Raw genomic sequence first — 21,355 nt, 5'->3', positions numbered from 1 at the left:
AGGGCATGGAATATAACATTCCAGAGGACAAAGGAGATAGGATTACAACCAAGAATCACCTACTCAGCAAAACTGAGTATAATCCTTCAGGAGAAAAAATGATCATTCAGTGAAATAGAGAACTTTCAAGCATTCTTGATGAAAAGGCCAGAGCTGAATAGAAAATTTGACTTTCAAATATAAGACTCAAGAGAAGCATGAAGAGGTAAACAGGAAAGATAAAGCATAACGGACTCATTAGGTTGAACTGTTACGTTCCTGCATGGAAAGATATTTGTAACTCATGAGACCTTTGTTAGTATTAGGGTAGTGGTAGGGAAAAAATTATATGTATGTATAGATAGACAGATAGATAGACAGAGGGCACAGGGTGAGTTGAAGATGAAGGGGTGATATCTGGAGAATATAATTAAGTGGTGAGAGAGGATTATACTGGGAGAAGGAGAAAGGGAGAGGTAGAACAGGGTAAATTATCTCACAAAAACACAGAAAAGAAAAGGCTCTTTATAGTGGAGGGGAAATAGGGGAAAGTGAGAGGGAATGAGTGAATCTTATTCTCATCAGATTTGGCTCAAGGAGGAAATAACATACACACTCAATTGGGTATGGAAATCTATCTTACCCTACAGGAAAATAAGGGGGGAAGGGGACAAGAAAGCAGGGGGATGATAGAAGGGAGGGCAGATTGGGAGAAGGGGTAATCAGAAGCAAACACTTCTGAGGAGAGACAGTGTCAAAAGAAAGAATAGAATAAATGGGGGGCAGAATAGGATTAAGGGAAATAGAGTTAGTTTTTCACAACATGACTACTATGGAAGTGTTTTGCATAATTGCACATGTATAATCTGTATTGAGTTGCTTGTCTTTTCAATGAGGGTGGGTGACAAGGGAGGAAGGGAGAAAATTTGGAACCCAAAGTTTTAAAAACACAGGTTTAAAAAAAATGTTTTCACATGCAACTGGGAAATAAGAAATATAGGAAATGGTGTACAGAAATCTATGCTGCTCTATAGGAAAATAGAAGAGGAAGGGGATAAGGGGCAGGGAGACAGAAGGGAGGGCAGACTAGGGGAAGGGGTATTCATAATGCATTCCATCTTGGGGTGGGGAGAGGGGCGAGATGTGGTGAAAATTTGGACCTCAAAGTCTTGTGGAAGTGAATGTTGAAAACTAAAAATAAATAAATTTTATATATATATATATATAATTAAGAAAACCTGTACTCAGTCAAAAGGCTGCACTTGAGGACCCAGAGGGCCACATGTGGCCTGGAGGCTGCAGGTTCTCCACTCCTGAAGGCCCTTTAATACAAGCATTATACAAACTTGACAGTGAACTTGACTCCATGATCCAACCTACTTTGTAATTTCCTCTTGTAATTTCTTGTTATTCTGCTCACTCTAGCAACTGGGAAATTTCTACCTTAGTTTTTGATCTCTTTTCCTGTTCCAGACCAAACCTGGGATACATCTCCCTTTGTAATAATGGTAATATCTGAATTGTAATACAATTATAATAGCTATATAATGGACTGATTTTCTTATCTGAAATGAGCCATCTGCAATTTCTGCAGAACTCCCTAGTTGTAAGGTAAAGATAGGCAGGCCACAAGCATTTTTAAGCACTTAAGTAAGTACTAAAGATTGTGCTAAACTCTGGGAATACAAATACAAGCAAGTCCCATGCATTCTAATGGGGGAAAACATACTCAAAGGAGCTAAACACAAAAGGAAGCTGAAAGCAGGAGTTGGTGGAGAAGTAACCCCATGCAGGACCTGGTAGGAAAGTCCCCAGAAGCAGAAGCAGAAGCAGAGCATAGAGGGGCATAAAAGATGGCCAGCTAAGCCTCTTCCCAAAATGGAGGCCCCAGCAGGAGAAGGCACCTGTGATCACAGGGGTGGAGAGATATTTCAGGGTGAGAAGACCCCAAGCACTCAGAGAAGTAGAAAGTTCTAGATACACTGTCCTTATATTCTCCATACCCTCTCAGATACCTTTCTATGAAGAATGAGTATGCAACAATAACAACAAATTACTGAATGACTTAAGGACTCTAATCAACACAATGACCAATCATGATCCCAGAGGTTTCATAATGAAACATGCTACCCACCTTCAGACAGAAGGGCTATGGACTCAGGGTGCAGAATGATGCATATTTTGTGGACATGAGAAATGTGAGAATTTGCTTAACTATGCATATTTGTTGCAAAGGTTTTCTTTTTCTTTTTTTCCATTGAGGAGGAAGGAGGAAGAGAAAACAGATTTTTTTGTTGTTGTTGAAAAATATAAAATTAAATTTTAAAAAAGAAAGAAAATGAATATAAAAGTAGAAAGAGCACTGGATTTGGAGCCTGAAGACATGGTTTCAAAACCTAGATATGTACCTTATGTGACCTTGAGCAAATCAGTTGGCCTCTTTAGGGGCCTGGACTAGATGACCTTTACATTTCCTTCCAGTTCTAAATCTGTTCGTTAACAACAAGGCAGTAGGCCCACAGGCAGTTTAGCGAAATGTCATGGAAACAGCAGTCAACTTGGATTTAGGAAAGACATTGGCGGGGGGAGCTAGGTGGCCAAGTGGATAGAGCACCGGCCCTGAAGTCAGCAGTACCTGAGTTCAAATCCGGTCTCAGATCAAACACTTGACACTTACCCTGGGCAAGTCACTTAACCCCAAATGCCTCAAAAAAAAAAAAAAGAAAGAAAGGAAAGACATTGGGCCACCCAAAGTAAAATAAGGGTAGAAGTCAGTTGGTCTCCTTTGAGGTTTTGTGGCAGAAGCAAGGTGACCACTTGGTTAAGTTATAATAGGGATTCCTTTCCTGTATAAGCTGGACTAGATGGCCACTGAGGTCCTTCCCAACTCCTAAAATTCTGTGATTCTGTTGCCAAGGTGGAATATATCCAGAGGAGGGGGAACAGGATGAAGAGAGACTGGAACCTGGTGCATATGACAATCAGTTGAAAGAAATGGGAATGCTTAGCTCAGTGAAAAGAAGAATTAATAGAGACACAATAGCTATGTTTCAGTATTTGAAGGGCTGATGTGTAGGAAAGGTATTAATCATGTTCTGTTGGGTCCCAGGGTATAGAACTAGGAGCAATGGGGGGAAGTTATAGAGAGTCAGATTGAGGCTTGATGTAAGGACAAATTTCCTAACAAATAAAATGGGTTCCCCTTCATTGGAGGTCTTAATCTGGATGACCACTTGCTACTGATGTTGTATACCAGGGGTGTCAAACTCAAATAGAAATGGTTCCTTATGTACCTATATTGACTCGGAAAACCACAAATCAACATTATCTGTGCTATATTGTATGTTTACTTATTTTGCTGAACATTTCCCAATTACTGTATATTTTCATCTGGTTTTGGCCTCGTTCAGGAATATTGCTGGTACCATGAGGTCATTGGACTTCGAATGTGACACCTCTGTTGTAAAAGAACTCCTAGTACATGCATGGCTTATATCTGATGGCCTCTGAGATTTCCTTCCTGTTCTGAAATTCAGAGAGCTCCATATTCTCTGCATGATAATGGACAAGTTATTTAGTATATGTAAATCTTGGATCCCTCCATTGTAAAATGGGTACAATAATACTTATTTTAGTTGCTTCATGCATTTAATTTATTCATTCAACAAGCATTTATTATGCTTTTTGCCAACTGGCTATTTTGTTCAACAATTCCAAGCAGTTTATCTGCTTGTAATGAGTTTTCTTATTGAAGAATATGATTTGTTAACTTTCAAAAATCAATCAGTAAGTCAATATTTATTAACCACCTACCCTTGTGATTAAGCACCCACCCTATTTTCCAGGCACTGTGCCAAATGCTGGGGATGCAAAAAAAGGTAAAAGACAGTGCCTGCTCTTGAAGAGCTCACAGTGGAATGGAAGAGATGACATGCAAGCAACTATGTACAATCAAGTTATATACAGGATAAATTTGAAATAATCAACAGAGGGAAGGCACTTGAATTAAAGGAGATTGGAAATGGCTTCTCATAGAAGATGGAATTTTAGCCGAGACTTGAAGGAAGCCATGGAATCCAGGAGAAGAAGATGAGGAAGGGAAAAGTTATAGAAATTGAGTTTTTATTATGTATGAATAAACATTTCCCTGTGAATCCCTAGACATAATCCCCAAATCTCTCCTTTCCCCAGTCTCTGACAAAGTATCCTTGCTAACATTGTGCATTTGATCCTGTCTACTGCTGTCTTTTTCAGTAGATTGTCCCCTCAACTCTCCCCTTTCTCCAATCTTCAACCTCTTCCTTAAAGACTGATTTTCTCCCCGTCTTCAGACAAGTCCCAAACTCCCTATCATATATCTCTCTTTCCTTTCTTAGCCAAACTCTTAGAAAAATGTCTACACTCACTGCTTCCATTTATTCTCCTCTTACTCATTCCTCAATCCTTTTCAGTCATCAATGAACTGGGAAACTGAAATGACTCTCTCCAAAGTTACCAACATCTTAACTGCCAAATCTGATGATATTCTCTCAGTCTTCATCCTTCTTGACCAATCTGCTGCATTTGACACTGTTGACAATCCCTGGAACTCACTGGATACTTACTCCTCTCTGAGTTTTCAGGAGACATTTAAAACAAATTTTTATTTGTCACATTAAACATATTTCCACATTAGTCATGTTGTGAAAGAAGACCCAGAACAAAGGGAAAAACTATGAGGAAGAAAAAAACAAAAAGCAAAAAAAGTGAAAATAGTATACTTCAGTCTGCATTCAGACTCCACAGTCCTTTCTCTGGATGTGGTCAGCATTTTCCAGTCCCTTGGAATTGTCTTGGGTCACTGCATTACTCAGAAGAGTCTATTGTGGCTGATCACTGCACAGTGTGGCTGTTACTGTGAACAATGTTTTCCTGGCTCTGCTCACTCTACTCAGCATCAGTTCATGTAAGTCTTTCCAGGTTTTTCTGAGAGCCTTCTGCTCATCATTTCTTTATAGCATAATAGTATTCCATTACATTCATATATTACAACTTGTTCAGCCATTCCCCAATTGATGGGCATCCCCTCAGTTTCCAATTCTTTGCTACCGCAAAAAGAACTGCTATAAATATTTGTGTACAAGTGGGTCCTTTCTCCTTTTTATGATCTCTTTGGGATAGAGACCTACTAGTGGTATTGCTGAATCAAAGAGTATGCACAGTTCGGTTGCCCTTTGAGCATAGATCCTTCCAAACTGCAATTCATAATGGCTGGATCCCTTTGATGGGGTGCTTGGGTGTTTGTGCTTGTACTTGGACCCCAATTTCTCCCTAGTCTCAGAAACACTGTCTCTGACAACCACTCCCCAGCCCAAGGACACCGTGCCTAACAGTTATTCATACATGGGCCTCAGCCCGACCCTTATCTCTCTTCCTAGTCCAGCTTCACAAAGCTGGGTGAGAGAGTGCTGGGCTGTTCAGGCCCCAACTCTCAGATCATGTCTCTGGAAGCCTCCCAATTCCTTAGTAAGTGCCTGTCTTGTAAGAAAGCTTTCCCTTGCCGCAGCTAGGTGGCGCAGTAGATAGAGCACTGGCCCTGAAGTCAGGAGTATCTGAGTTCAAATTTGGCCTCAGACCAAACACTTGACACTTACTAGCTGTGTGACCCTGGGCAAGTCACTTAACCCCAATTGCCTTAAAAAAAAAAGCTTTCCCTTGTTGCAGAGCATTCTTTCATCAAGACAGAGGGAGAGGGGTGCCTTGGCCAGCCCAAGGAGTTTTGTCCTTGACCAGCCCAAGGACTCTTCCTCCCGCCAGACTCCAAAGGTCCCTGTGTTATCTCACTCCCTGTCCGGTATACTCCCTGTACTTTCTCATCCATAGCTCCCAAAGACACCTGTACCTTCACATTACCTCATCAGTGTCCCTGGCATTCCTTTCCCATGCCCTTTTCCATATAAACCCTAGCTCCATCCTCAGTCTCTTGAAGGTTCCTTAAGAATCCTTGCCCGCTGAAAAGCGTAACAATAAATCTTTGCCACCCTGACTTAAAGAATGCTTTAGTCTGTGAATTCATTCCAGCTGACCCATTCTGTACTCCAGTCTTTGAGCGGTCTCAGCCTCTCAGACTGCAACACCTTCACAACTTCACCAATAATGCATTAGTGTTCCAATTTTCCCACATCTTCCAGGAGACTTTTTTTTTTCCAGGTTCACTACCACTTTCCTAATTGCTTCTTCTCTGGAGATCTGGAGAGAAGTCACTAGTGCATGGGGTAGATCCTCTATTCTACCAATTACCCACACTGATGAAACAACATTCCCAGGACCCCCGCCCCTTACCCTCCTATCAAAAGAAAACGAAACAAAAACACATCCCAGATGTTAGTTAATGACTCTGTGACTGTGATGAATTTAATTAATTAACTTCTTTGGGTCTCAGTTTCCTCATCCTAAAATGATTAGGATGCCTTATGAGGTCATTTCAAGTTGTACATCAATCGCCCTAAGGTTTGCAAAACAGCGAAAAGAAGACTGGATTTGTAATGAAAGGCCCTCTGTTTAAAAAACAAAACAAAACAAAAAACAAAAACCAAAAACAACAAAACTGCTCTGTGGAAGTCACTGTGCTTTTTCCTGGCCTCAGTTTCTCTTCTTAAATATGGTTTGGCTAGCTAAAGGTTCCGGATTCTGTTCTCGGATCTGCAGAATCGATAGGGAGGCAGAATTGATGAGCCCATCAATGATGTGAGGCTGTGAGGGTTAAATCTTTCTCAACCAAGGATGAGGCCAAGATGTTCCCTGCTTCCGTCGGCAGCCCTTCCCCCCAATCTAGGGAAAAGATTTGCAGAAAAGCTAGCCCAGTTGCCATTGGCGACGGCTTAAACCCGCCCTCTCACGCCGCCCTCTTACGCCATCACCAGCTCCAGGCTTCTTCGTTCCAGCCTTCGCTGCAAGCCAGCTGAGTGGTTGGGAGAGGGGGTCTCACTATCCTCACTCCATCTGCTCAGCCAATGAGAGCGGCAGTCGAGGCCTCGCTTCGTCTACGAAACACTATACGTCAAGCCCCAGAGCAGACCAATCAGCGTCCTGAAGCTGGTCCTGCCATCCGCCCCAGACCAGCGCTCCGGCCAATAGTAAGCGGCGGGAGCCGGCTCAGGTCTCTGCAGTTTCGTGCCTGCCTGTGGAGGTGAAGGGACAGGCGAAGGTTCAGGGGGTTCGGTTCTGCGGCGTCGCATTGGGGCGCAAGGTTTTGGTGAGTGAGGGACGCTCCGCAGGGAGAGGGATACTGGGGCGTTTTGTAGGCGCTCGCCCGGGCAGTGAGGAGACGGGGACGGGGACACGGAGTGCAGGGTTTCTGCGCCTAGGTGGGAAGAGATGGAGCCGGGCAGCCTTGCACCCCCACCCCGACCCCGGTGAGGGAGGGGGTCCGGGCAGATCTGCGCCTGCGCTCCATGTCAACCTGGCCGGCTTGGTTTGGCCGGGCCGGCCGGGACCGAAGAGACAGGCGGTTCACACTTCCATCGCGGAGCCAAGGAAGACTCAGAGGAATGCAGAGCAGAGCAGGGGCGGCTTGCCATTGTGGCATCCAGGTGGGCTCAGGGAGGGTGGATGAAAGGTGGGCCCTGGAACAGAATGACCCTCGGATCCACAGAAACCGGGTATGATCTCACTCCCCACCTCCTCCCCCCCCCCCCGTCCCCTGCCACTCCCCGTGCCATCCCTTCCCCCACCCCCACCTTCCCGCATCCCTGGGATGCGTTTCCAAAGGGATGCAACAGGTTGGGATTTTGAGGCCCACCGAGGCTTCGTGCAAAAATCCTTACGTGGCCCCTGATTCCCCCTTTTCTGGCCCCTTGATCCTTTGCCGTAGGATCATGGCATCAGATGAGGACGAGGATGATGACTCAGGAGCATTATGTCCTGAGCCAGGTTCTGAAAGTGGCTGTAAAAGGCAATCAGTCCTCTCTGAAATGATCTGTATGTGTCTGGGATAGATATTATTTCCTGAGCATTGAGTAAGCTAAGGATTTTGTTTGCAGAGTTAGCAAAAGGAAGAGAGGAGGGACCCTAGTGAATGAACAGATCATTCGTTCAAGCATTTATTGCATATTCTCTATGAAATAATAATTGTAAACATTTATATAGATCTTTAAGTGTTATGAAGAGCTTCTGATCCTCACAATAACCCTGGGAGGTAGGTGCTGCTTTAGAGATAAGGAAACTGAGGAAAAGAGGATAAGTGCCCAGGGTCACCCAGCCAGCAGCAGCTGGAGCAGAATTCTAAAGCAGGTCTCCCTGACTTCCTAACTCCCGAGTCCACTATTGGGGACACAGAAAACAGTCTCTAAGACCTTTACATTCTTTCAAGGGGACAGAAAAAAATACATACACACATATGTATATGTATCTTGTCTTCATCCCTCACAGTCTGTCGTTCCCTTTCCCATATCCGATCTGTTGCCAAGGCTTGTTTTCACCTTTGCAGCATCTCCTCTGATACTGCCACTACCCAGAGCAGGCAGCAGGCAGGCAGACCCTCATCTCTTCATTCTTTGTTGCAAGTCTGTCCCCACTCTAGTCCGTCCTTCATTTAGCTGCAAAAGTGGTTTTCAGAAAGCACAGCTCCAACCATGACTCTCTTGTTAAACTCCATTTGCTGCCTTTTATTGCTAGAATCAAATAGAAAATATTCTATATGGTATTCAGAACTCTTCATAACTAGCTCTCATACCCCACTTTTCCAGCCATTTTACATCCTATACCCCCCATCCCCAATACATTCTATTCCTTAATCCAGTGGCCCTGGCCCACATGACATTTCATCTCTCCATTGGGGGCATTTTCTGCCTGTCCCCCATTTTTGGAATGCTTTCTCCCATCTTCACCTTCTGGCTTCCTTTAAGTCCCAGCTAAAATCCCACCTTCTACAGGGAGCCAGTCCCTCTTAATTCTAGTACCTTCTCTCTATTGATTATTTTCTTATTTATCCTGCCCATAGTTTGTTTGTAGGGGGTTGTTTGCATGTTGTCTTCCCCATTATGTTGTAAGCTCCTTGAGGTCAGAGATTGTCTTTAGATTCCCAATGCACAGTGCCTGGCACTTAATAAATGCTTACTATTTCCAAATTAATTTTCAGATTGGGTTTTGCATTACAGCTTCCAACTCAGTTTGACATCTAGTTGCTTCATATTATTATTATTATCTTCTCATCCATGAAAATTACGGCTTACTTAATGGTTCCTCGATTTCAAAGATTCTAAGCAACTGGTTTGTAAGGAAGATTTCTTTGACTATACAGGACTCCCTTTGGCCTCTCCCTATCTATCATCAAGCATTTATCAAGAGCACTATGTGCCAGACACTGTGCTAAATAGTGGGGATACAAACAAAGTCAAAAACACAGTTGCATTGCCTCCCCATACCTCCATCTTCCATGAAATTCTCCTAAATAGTTGGTAGCCAAATCTACCAGAAGAGGATTTTCTAAGTTTGACAATATATAGCAAATGTCATAGAGTATTTGCTGTCATTAAGACAGTGTATTATATTAAGTCACTAAGTTGATGTTGCGTTATAAAAACACCAACAACTTTTAAATATTTATTTCTCCTATATTACCTGACTGTTGTGTTACTCCTAGTGGCAGTGTTTTTTTTAATTAAATCTTTTATTTCAGCTAACAGAATCTACCTCATTTCCGAGTGATTCTTCCCACTTGAAAATAAGAAAAACCACTTGTCATAAAATGTGTATCTATTTACCTATAAACAAATTCCTCCATTGTCCATGTCCAAAAAAATGTTTCTCTGTGATTTTTCTATTAATCCTGTTACAAAATAGTGTAAAGTTAGAGGAAGGTGAGTTAATTTTATGCCTCTCAGATAAATACTGGAACCTTATTCTAGAGCCCACTTTTCTTGAAATAAAGGAGATAAAGAGAAACATTAATTAAGTATGTGCTAACTTTCTCATTAAATCTAGTGTAATGGAAATGAACAGTGACTTCAGTTCAGAAAACCAGGTTCTAGACTCAGGCCCTACAACTTTAATTTTTTGATTTTTTTATATCTGGGCTCCATTTTTCTCCTCTGTAAAACATAAGATGGGGTAGATGGTTTTTAGGGTTTCTTTTAGCTCAAACTTTCTATGAATCTGTTTTCACACTAAATACTACTGTTACCTTATAAAATTGTGTTTTTCCCTGTTTCCTCCCTTCAGTAACCTCCTTTAAAGATTGTTACTTTTTTTTTACACCATAGTTATCCCTTGATCTCTAATCTTCATTGAACCCTCTCTTTTAAGAAAAGTCAACACAGTCATTATGATTGACAGTATACAGCACATTACACTTTCTTAGTCAAACCTGCCTTTGTTATGGACAGAGATTGGTCATAAGGTACTTTTATTCATAAGCTTAATCACTAAAAAAAAAGTCTAGTAGATGAGATAATCGGCATATGATACAAAAGTACATTAGATTTTTTTTTTTAATTTTTAGGCAATTGGGGTTAAGTGACTTGCTCAGGGTCACACAGCTAGTAAATGTCAAGTGTTTGGTCTGAGGTTAGATTTGAACTCAGGTCCTCCTGACTCTAGAGCCAGTGCTCTATCGCCACCTAGCTGCCCCTAGTACCTTACATTTTTGAAAGTTCAGTTTATTTTTATGGTGGTAAAGATAACTTCTACTTTTAGTTCATATACTATGACATGATTTTTTAAGTGTGAATTTTTTTATCTGAGTCCTAATGATGAACTATCATAGTCCCTAAATAAATTATTTTAGTAAACATTTTAGGAAAATGACATTCTTTGTTAGTCACTTGGTCACACATCCAGTGTGTGTCAGAGGCAGGCTTTTTGAATGGGTTACCTGCTGGAGACAAAGAATTGTTATTTTTGGTTTCTCTTATCAAAGAAGTACTCATAATCACTTCAAAGGCTGCTTTAGTCAGCACACTACTCTAATTTCAGGTACCCATACTGAAAAAGGGACAGGTCTTAGTGGTATATTGCTTTTAAATATAATTCCCTGAATAGATTCTGATTTCCATTTGAATTGATCATTTCCAGGTGTTGTGTGGGGGGTGGGGTGGTGGTGATGGTGATGGTGGTGATGGGAGCTTTGTGACAAACATTAGGAGCTTGCTGAGCAATGGGAATACAGTCCCTATTTCCAAATACGTACAGTATAATGGGGGAGACAGCATGCAAACAATGTTCAGACAAGATAAGTACAGGATAAATTGGAAATAATCAACAGAGAGAAATCACAAGCCTTATGGGGGATCAGGAAAAGCTTCTTGAAGAATTAATTGAGACTGAGGAAGTCAGGAAAGCTCAGAGATGGATATTAGGAGGGAGAGAGAGTCCAGGAAGGGAAAACTACCATTGAAAATATTCAGGTTTGGAAATAGTGTCACATGGGAGGAACAGCAAGGAGGCCCATGTTTCTGGATCTAAGAATATGTGGGGAAAGATATAAGCAGACTAAGAAGGTAGAAGGCGCAGGTTTTATGAAGAGTTTTCTAAGCCAAATGGAGGATTTTCTATTTGATCTGGTGGGAGTAGGTAGTCATTGGAGCTGATGGGTTTGGGGTTGGGGGTGGGGTGAATGGTCAGATCTGCTTTTAGGAAGATCATTTTGATACCTGAGTAGCAAATGGACAGGAGTAGGGAGAGACATGAGGCAGGGAGACCAATCTACAGGTTATTGCAATAATAGTCCAGTTGTGAAATGTTGAGGGGTCTGCACCAGAGTGGTGGCAGTGATAGAGGGAAAATGGAGTGTATATGAGAGATGTTATAAAAGTAGGAAAGACAAGATTTGACAGCTGATTGATGTGGAAGAGGGAGAGATGACACCTTAGGATTGCAAGTCTGGGTGACAGGGAGATTGGTGGTTACCCTCCACAGCAATAAGGAAGTTAGGAAGAGGGGAGGGGTGTGTATGTATCACAGCTTTAGGGGCTTTTAGTAATCTAAAAAATAAGTTAAAATTTAGTAGAGGGTTAAATTTAACCTATATTCCTGGTCTCACTATCAGTTTTTTTTTTCCAGAATAATAAGGCGGTTTGAAGAAATTTGAATAATGGCTGCAAATGAAAGTGCCAGTATCCTTGGTTCAGTATCCTTGGCAGTGGAGTATTTAGATTCCTTATTACCTGACAATCCTCTACAAGCACCGTTTAAAAATGCTTGGCTTTACATGCTGAACAATTACACCAAATTTCAGATTGCAACATGGGGATCACTCATAGTTCATGAAGCGCTCTATTTCTTGTTTTGTTTGCCAGCATTTTTGTTTCAGTTTATACCTTATATGCAAAAATATAAAATTCAAAAGGTGAGTAAAATATAAGTGAGATTGCATAATTATTATTTGTAAATGAAATCTTTGCCCTTAAACAAATTTACTTCTCTCATGGCACTTAGAGAAACTACATCATTGACATTTTCCTTCAGTTTGTTTAGTTGTATTTCACTTTGTAAAAATCAGTTTTATAGATTGTAACTTTAAAATAGTTTTGACTATACCTTCTCTTTACCTTGTTATTTTTGTTTCCCACAGTTGAGTTAGTGTTGAGTAGATGAATTATTGCTTTGATTTATCACCCAGATTGGAAGGTGGGATTGAAATTCTGTTTGTGAAGTAGAGGTGATTCCTAGGTTGTGGTTGGCATTTTTTGCACTATACCAGTAACACTGATTGCATCTTAGCATCTGCCACTAACCTGTACAGCCATTGGCAAATCACTTAACTTCTTTGAACCTCAGTTTTTTCATCTGTAAAATAGGAATAATATTACTTGCTCACAGGATTGTTTTGGGAGAAATTACTTTATGAAACTTAAAGCATTATATATATGAATTGTTATAAGAAGGAGAAGTCTGCCTTCTGTTGAAGGTTTAAATGTGTTTTCTTTTGGATAGGCAAGTCCCATGTTGCATTTATCATGGTTATTTTTGTCGTATACTTCTTACCAGCATGGACATTGTCTAGAGGGCAAGAGGGATAGGGTTAAGGAGCAAAAGCACAAAGTGGAAGTGTGATGATTTAAAAGGTTTGAGGGACATGATTTCTGGTTAATTTAATCATTTTATTAATAATGCTAGCACATTATTAATAAAAGGATGGTCATTTAGTCTTCTAGAAGACCGAAGACCCCTCATAGTGGTAGGCTGACAGTTTTATATGCTCTTTGAAGAGTAGGGGTTTTTATTATTTTTGTTTTTTGACTAGGCAGTGGGGTTAAGTGACTTGCCCAGGGTCACACAGCTAGTAAGTGTTATGAGTCTGAGGTCGGGTTTGAACTTAGGTCCTCCTGAATCCAGGACCACCTAGCTGCCTGAAAACTAGGCGTTTTTGAGGGGTGCCTAATCAAATCTGCTTGGTTAACACAGTGTAGGAGGTGGGCTATCTTAGGGTATGTGACTTAGTTCATTCAAATCAATTTCCATATCAGCTGTCTTGATAATAATTTTCACAGACCTGTCCAAACAAATTCAGTGAGCAGGAATACACCCATTAGCCCAAATTTAGAATTTCTTTTACTGTCTGATTAGATCTTGGCTTGGGTAAGTCTGTCTTTATTTAATTTTACTTATTTTTTTTGGTGAGGCAGTCTGGGTTAAGTGACTTGCCCAGGGTCACACAGCTAGTAAGTGTCATGGGTGTGAGGCTGGATTTGAACTCAGGTTCTCCTGACTCCAAGACCAGAGCTTTATCACACTGCACCACAGGCTTGTTGGTTTCTGGATGAGAAGTAGAAAAGGGGAAAAACCTTAGTCCTAATTCAATAATTAGTTATTAAATATGAGAGAAATAATTAATTTCTCACAGAAGAAAGAAAAAACAGAAGAAGAAACTGTGCTCTGTGACTATGAATGAGACCTTGTCTGGTGAACTGACCCTGAAATCATTTAAAAAGTATCTGAGCAGAGTAGTTTTTTTGAAGGGTAATACTCATTTGGGTGGGCAAGTCCCAATATATTTTCATAGGAGAGGTGAAGGACAATCCCAAAATATTCAGTTTCGATACTTTGTGGTTACCCATCATTCAGTTCTTTAAAAGTGTTCAAATGTAAGTTAATTCTCTAGTCATAGTCACAATTTACTATCCAAAGTCAACATGCAGATTAGTGGCTAAGATAGACATTTGATTTTGTGGATATTAAAATAAGTCTTTGTTGGCCACATTGCTAACCCAATCTTTGAGGATTTTTGTTGCTAAGAAGGAAGTAGTGAGGATTAAAAGATGGAAAATTCTTTAGAGGTAAGATTTAGTCCATGCATGATGGACCATGATATATTTAACAGGGCTCAAAATGAAAAAGACTTCAATTGTGTGTACTGGGGGACAGGGTTGAAAGTGAAACAAATATTCCTGGGTTTGTTTGTTAAATGCTATTAAGTGGTTTTACAAATCCCCAAAAGACCCTTCAAAGATGTCTATCAAAATTTATCCCAAGAAATCCTTCTGAATATCTTGAGCTTGATAAAAGTGATCTTTCTACTTTTTGAAGAAAAAGTCAGAAATTGAGAAGTAAAATAATACATTGAATTGTGGCCTGCAGAGTTCTTATGTTGTTGATTGCTGTTTGAATTGTCTTGTATATGATTTAGAAAGCTTTATAGTGTATACTGATTTATAATGGATTAAATATTTTTTTTCTCATTCTGAAAAACTTGGGCATTAGCTCCTTGTTTAGAAATACATCTCTTAATTTTAACATTGTCTCTGACTTATTTCAGATGAAAAACAGTAATTTTCCTGAGATGAGTGCCATTGAGAAGTTGGAGTTGTCCATTTTTCTTCTCCTCTCAGTTTCTGTAGGGATCCTATACAGCTTCCGTAACAACAGGAAAATGCTGGCAGCCCTTGCTGCTTATTGGGTGTCTTCTACCTTATGTCCAGTAGAAGTCATGAACAGCAGAATATTAATATGGTTTTAGTGGTTAGGTTGAAAATTGAATCTTTTGCAGTTTTTTTACCTGTAAAATCAACATAGTAGTTGTATTTGCTATGAAACTGATAAAAGTTTCGGAGTTAAGGACCACTAGATTAGCTTAAAATGCCCTAAGGTTTTTAGGAATAAAATAATTGTGTAATTATTAGGTAAATAGTATTAGAGAACTTAGAAATGTAACAAAAGAATCCAAATACTCAGTAGTATGCTGGTACTGGCTAAGACTAAAAATATGTCTTTCTCCCCCGTAGGAAAAACCAGAGACTTTGGAAGGCCAGTGGAAATGTTTCAGAGTACTTCTCTTCAATCACTTTTGTATTCAACTACCTTTGATTTGTGGCACCTGGTACTTTACAGAGTATTTTGATATTCCCTATGATTGGGACAGTATGCCAAGATGGTACGTAGATAAAGCTTTGATTTTTACAATAGACTGCTATTTATAATCAAATAAAAACTATGACTAGAATTTAAGTATATGCCTAGATGCACCATAGAGAGCATTGGAAATAAATGAAGCATATTAAATGTTACCTCAGTTTTTTTATTTCTGTATGTCCTTTGTTGCTGAAGTGGGAAAATTTGCCTGGGGAGCAGTTTCTAGGGATAGAAGTTTGCATGGTGCCATAGAATCCTAAAACTAGTAGGGAATGTTGAGTTGATGTAGAGTATACTTTAGTGGGAATATCTCTTCTTTGGTCTTCAATTGTAGAGTTTTTTTTTCCCCTTGTATCAACTAGATCTTTGTAATTTCTGTCCATTGGTTTTAATTCTGCTTTGTTGGATAAACAAACCAAGTCTAATCTCTTTTAAATGTTTCCTTTTCTCTTTTGATTTGCATATCAGTACTTTTCCTGCTCTTCCCCACAACACTGCCTCCCCCTCCCCATTTAAAGCCCTCTTGGGTCACACAGTAAGTTAATGACAAACATGGAATTTGGGCCCACATATTCTTGAAATCCATGTTTTGTATTCCTTCTAGTGTAACATGTAGCCATGTTGTGAAGCTGCATCCATTATATTAACTGTCCTTCCCATCTTTTAGAAATTGGATAAGCATGGCATCTTTGCCTTCATCTAAGTCACTGATAAAAGATGTCAGACAGGATAGAACTCATGCCAAAGTCCTATGAAATTCCTTGGCTTATACTGATCTCTTAGTCATTCTTCTTTGGGTCCAGTTGTTTAACCAATTATGAATCCACCTAATTGTATTATCATCTAGTTTGTATCTTTTTACCTTATGGACAGGGAAATTATGAGAGATTATTAAATTCTTTGCACATAATCCAGGAGTGCTGTTATTAGCATTTCTCTGATCCTACCAATCTAGTCAAGTTATATGAAAAGGAAATGAGGTTATGCTGGTATGACTTTCTTAAAGAAATCCATGCTGGCTTTCTTTTCTAAATGCTTACAAACCACCCTTTTAATAATTATTTCTAGAATTTTGCCAGGAAATTATATCCAAAATGCCAGCATTTTGCATGTTCCATGGTGTGTACATAGCTCTTTATATATGTTCTAAAAGAGTCAGACTGTTGTAATAAAAAAAAAATGCCAGAAATTTGTGTTAGGAAGACCTCAGTTCAAATCCTCATTATAACACTAACTAGCAGTTTGACCATAGACAAGTCATTTAGCTTTTCTATAAAATGGAGAACAGTATCTGTGGTACCCCCTTCACAAGGTTGTTACGAGACTTAAATACAGCATGTGAAACATTTGTAACTTCTAATGTTTGGTGTGCTATATGTTAGTAAATATAGCATATGTAAAACATTTTGTAAGCTTTAATGTTTAATGTGCTGTGTGTCAGCTATTATACAACACAGCTAAACTGAAGCAACATTGTTTTAATTTTTAGAATGGTATGATCCATAGGTAAAGCAAAAGACATAACAGTGTCATTTTATACCAAACTTTAAATAGCTCTGATCCTTAAATTCAATTTCAGTAAATGCAAATGTAAGCTTACAAATGTAAGTTCAAATGTCATATCCCTTAAGGGAGTTTTCCCTTCCTGATTTTCCCAGTCTAAGTATTCTCTTCCCCTTCAATGTGTTAAAGTTTTACTTTATTTTTTAAATTTGCTCCTCTCTTCCCTGAAATCCCAGAGCAGATGACTTACTTCTGTCACTAGTCATGACCTCTCCTGAGCACAAGATCTGAATTGTAATGTAATGTAATGTAATCTAATCTAATATAACATAACATAAATGCCACCTCTCCTTGGATGTCCCAGTGCCACCTCAAATCCATTAAGAACAAAATTGAACAGCATTGTTTTGTTCTAGGAAACTCTTTATTTAATTTATTTTAATCTCATGCTGGTAGTTTTCCTGCTCTCAAATTTGTGGAGATCATCTGGTATTGATTTGCCTCTCTGTCCTCTGTACTACTCTAATCCATTTCTGTCAAACTCTGTTGTAAATCACTCTTTCTCCCTCAAAACTAGTTTAATGGCACTTCTAACCAGCCTTTGTTATGGACTTAGGTAATACAGAATGAAAAGAGTAAAACATCCTGATTGAATATCTCTGATTACAGATCTAATTTTAGCGTTGGATTCTATGTTAGTGGATGAGCTTAATTAAAAAAAAGAAAAACAAAAATAGTAACTGGTGAAAATAGAAATATTTTATAACTCCTTAATTTATTTTTGTCTATAAAGGCACATGCTGTTGGCCAGATGTTTAGGATGTGCAGTGATTGAAGATACCTGGCACTATTTTCTTCATAGACTTTTACATCACAAAAAAATATATAAATACATCCATAAAATTCATCATGAGTTTCAGGTATGTTTCATGTTAGAAAATATGATTTCACAAAAGGGTGGATTAAAATTATATTGGACTTTTATAGCAAAATTTCTACTGCTAAGAAACTCATTTTAAAGTTCTGGTTCATTTAGAGGGTTTTTAGGTTTCTTCCTTCTCTCCTTCGTCCCGTCTCCCCCAAGGCAGTTATCCAAATCCTTCCCTGTATATGTGTTATCTTCATTCATGGTAAATTGGGTATTGAGCAAGGTATATAATCATTTCATCGCTTTCATTTTTTTGTTAAACAGTCATATATTACTATAGCATCCGAGTCTTATTCTGCTGTCTAACTGAAGATTTATGTATTATTCCATTTTCTTGGCACTGAAAAGTGAGAAAAGACTGTTTATGCAGTATATTTTGACATGCTATTTGTATATGTGTAAATACAATTTAAATTACAGTATATAATTTAAATTTACTATTTTTACTATAGTACATGTTTAATTTCTACATCATCCCTCCAAAAGTCATTTTTCACTGAGAATCCAATTTCACAGATGGGGCATTGGGTTCCCAACATAAATTTACAAATTCTTAGTGATGAAAGTTAATTCAGAGATCACCTTTTCCAACATTCCTTAATTCACACATGATAACTAAATAGTCATAAAATATGGTCAACAACATTAAAATCCCATCCAAAGGAGTTGTGCATTCAAAGGAGTTATCTTGAGAATTGTAGTCATTTTCTGCAGGGTTACCAATAGAAGTATTTTGTTGATGTTTCTTTAAAATTGTCAGGATCGGTCACCTGTCTTAACACTGTGCCAGGATCCTGACTGGCAGTGGTCATTTGAGACCATTTTTGAGAACACCTTTAAGATCTACTTCCAGTGGTTTTTGCCCGGGGTGTTTTTCTTGGAATTATTGATATTTATATTATGTGGGATTTTTTAAGCTCTGTGGTTAACATTTTGAAAAAAATCTTATCTGCTTTTTTTTAGGCCCCTTTTGGAATGGAAGCTGAATATGCACATCCTCTAGAAACCATCATTCTTGGAACAGGGTTTTTTATTGGAATTTTGATCTTTTGTGATCATGTAGTCCTCCTTTGGGCATGGGTCACAGTTCGCTTGATAGAAACCATTGATGTGCATAGGTAAGTTGTGAATCCTATTTAGGTAATAAAACTATAAATCTTAATGCTTAGAATTTGCTGTTTACCTGAAGGTGTATTTAGATACTCTAGTTTTAGAACAGTAAATTTTCTTTTCTCTTTTGAAGTACTCACAATAATTTTATTCTCTTTTGGTCTCAAATCCACAGTGTATTTTTTTTTTAAACAAGCATTTATTTTCTCTAACTCCCCTCTCTCCAGGTGAACAGAAAAAAATCCTCACAACAAATATTCCTAGTTCAGCAAAATAAATTCATACATTGGCTATGTCCAAACATGTATGTCTCATTCTGCATTTTAAGTCCATCACCTCTACAGCAAGAGGGTAGGTAGCTTTGTTCCATTATTGGTTGTCTGCAGTCATTTGTGATTGCATTGATGAGAGTTCTAAAGTCTTTTAAAGGTAAACGGCAATTTTTCGTCTTTAATGAATGAGCATATATATTCATTGCAAAAAATGCTAAGGAAAATTCTACACATAGACATGAAATAACTTTACTACTAGGTTCTAGCAAGACAACTTCCCTTTATAGACTTTCCTCCCTAAGTCAGGAAAGAAAAGATAATTTTTGAACTGTTTCATCGCAGGGTTGGCGTGATTGGTCATCAGCAGCTGTCCCAGACCAAAACAGCTTTAAAAACATCGCTCTTCAATGGATTTCTTTTTCACCTAAAAACTTCCTTCTGAATGCCTCCTTTGATTCTTTCTTGTTTTCTATGAATATACCACCTATTTCCTTAGTTAGAGAACATGCTCTGATTTTAATTTAATGAAATAAACTGGAATTCATATCCAAATTGATTTTTTAAAATTTCCCTTTCAGTGGTTATGATATTCCTCTCAACCCTTTGAAATTCATACCATTTTATACTGGTGCCCGGCATCATGATTTCCACCACATGAACTTCGTTGGAAACTATGCTTCAACATTTACATGGTGGGATAGACTCTTTGGTACAGACTCTCAATACGTTGCCTACACTGAAAAGATGAAGAAATTGCAGCAGCTGGATAAAAAGACCAAATAAACATCTGTGAAATTTCTGGAAGATAAATGCATAAGATAATGGTAGCTAAAATTGCTTCAAGGGGGCCAAAATAAGCATTTATCCTGGCTACTAAGTGATAAGAATGTTAACAGCCTTCTGTTATCACTCTAGTGAGAACTTTTTTTCTACTTTACATACAATCTCTCTGTATATAGAAATATGTATATACATAACATATTTAATTACAGATTTAATGAGCAAATTTAAAAGGCCATCTTACAAAAAAGCAAAAAGCCTTTAAAAGTATTATATAAAATTTTCAAACATCTTTTTGAAATTGGTGAGACCATAGATCCTGAAGGAAGATGAAATTGAACATTAGTCTTTTTAATGCTCTTTGTGGGAAACACAAGATTGTTGTTGTGATCTTCTTCTTTTGAAACTTGAGCATGTTTTTTTTACAGTCTCCCTAAAGATCAAAAAAAAAAAATCAAGCAAAATATTGTACAGGGTTAGATTTTACATTGAGTAAATCAAGCTTCCAATTGAGGGAAGTCTTGGCTGCATGTGCAGTTTACCAGTAGCCTTGCATTGCTATTAAGCACAGGATGTATGGGAAGGGCTGAACTTTTATGGTTTCATTCGAAAACTTTTCTTCTCATTTCAAAGGATTCCTGTTTAGTTGCAATGTGCTGCTGGTATACTTTAGTTAAAACAGTCCTGGATTGACCTGAGTAGCGGATTTTAGGCTAGAGGTTTTTGCAATGTACTTGATTTTTTTTTTAATTGAGTACCCTTTCTTGGTACTCCAGTGGTTTTTTTTTTCACTTGTCTCTAGCATTTACATGGTTTTGATCTGTGTGCTGTAACAGTGAACTGACTTGCTGCTGTTTGCACTTGTGGCTATTGGAATAAAGATGTTTTTGATCTGTGATCACCTGTAGTTTTATCATCTTTTAAAAAAATGTAACTAATAGGGTGTTTCATTGTTTCTAGGAGGAACGTGGGAGCCATTCCAACTGTGAAGTATAGAAATGTGGTGTTTTTGTCTGGGGTTAAAGTATGTCACCTGTGTATTTTCTAGGTAGGGAGGTGTGCAGTGTGCAGGTGTGGAATGAAAACTGCATCTGAGGAGCTAGCTTCCAGACTAGGGCAAGTCACTTAATCTCTTTGAGCCTCAGCTTTTTCATTTGAAAAACGTGGGTAATACTAGCCTACCTTAGAGTGCAATAGAGATCCATATTTATATGAGTTTTACCAACTATCAGAAAAAATGTTCAGGCCTAGATATTTGGTATATTATTTTCTTGATCTGTGGAAAAAGTGGGAGGAAATAGAGCAGCTTTTTACTGTGCGTTTTGGAAATGTAAGATTCCCTATGAAGAGTCAGGGATAGTGCTGATGCTTAAATGTTGGGGGTTTTAGATTTCCTAGACAGTATTGGTGGCTAGAATATAGGCTGTCTATTATGCTATTTTTCTTCTATCTTTTG

The 21,355-nt window shown here is 38.7% G+C and overlaps 1 protein-coding gene across 1 annotated transcript; it reads left to right on the top strand.

Moving 5' to 3' along the window:
* Positions 1-7,059: 7,059 nt before the first annotated feature.
* MSMO1 (methylsterol monooxygenase 1) lies at positions 7,060-20,797 on the top strand. The gene is made up of 6 exons (XM_020976332.2): positions 7,060-7,213; positions 12,019-12,304; positions 15,180-15,328; positions 17,603-17,729; positions 18,701-18,855; positions 19,698-20,797. The coding sequence occupies exons 2-6, from the start codon at positions 12,050-12,052 to the stop codon at positions 19,900-19,902; spliced, it is 891 nt and encodes a 296-aa protein (XP_020831991.1). The 5' UTR covers positions 7,060-7,213; positions 12,019-12,049; the 3' UTR covers positions 19,903-20,797.
* The last annotated feature ends 558 nt before the right edge of the window (positions 20,798-21,355 follow it).

This window comes from Phascolarctos cinereus, unplaced genomic scaffold (assembly GCF_003287225.1).
Source record: "Phascolarctos cinereus isolate Bilbo 61053 unplaced genomic scaffold, phaCin_HiC Scaffold_9;HRSCAF=440, whole genome shotgun sequence".
Classification (NCBI taxonomy): domain Eukaryota; kingdom Metazoa; phylum Chordata; class Mammalia; order Diprotodontia; family Phascolarctidae; genus Phascolarctos; species Phascolarctos cinereus.
This window is presented reverse-complemented; position numbering and strand designations above follow the sequence as displayed.

Excerpts from the sequence above, each read along its gene's own strand:
- MSMO1 (XM_020976332.2), top strand. The coding sequence starts at position 12,050 with ATGGCTGCAAATGAAAGTGCCAGTATCCTTGGTTCAGTATCCTTGGCA. Across the intron at positions 15,329-17,602 it reads TGGGACAGTATGCCAAGATG|GCACATGCTGTTGGCCAGAT; the intron begins GTACGTAGATAA and ends TTGTCTATAAAG. Across the intron at positions 18,856-19,697 it reads GAAACCATTGATGTGCATAG|TGGTTATGATATTCCTCTCA; the intron begins GTAAGTTGTGAA and ends TTTCCCTTTCAG.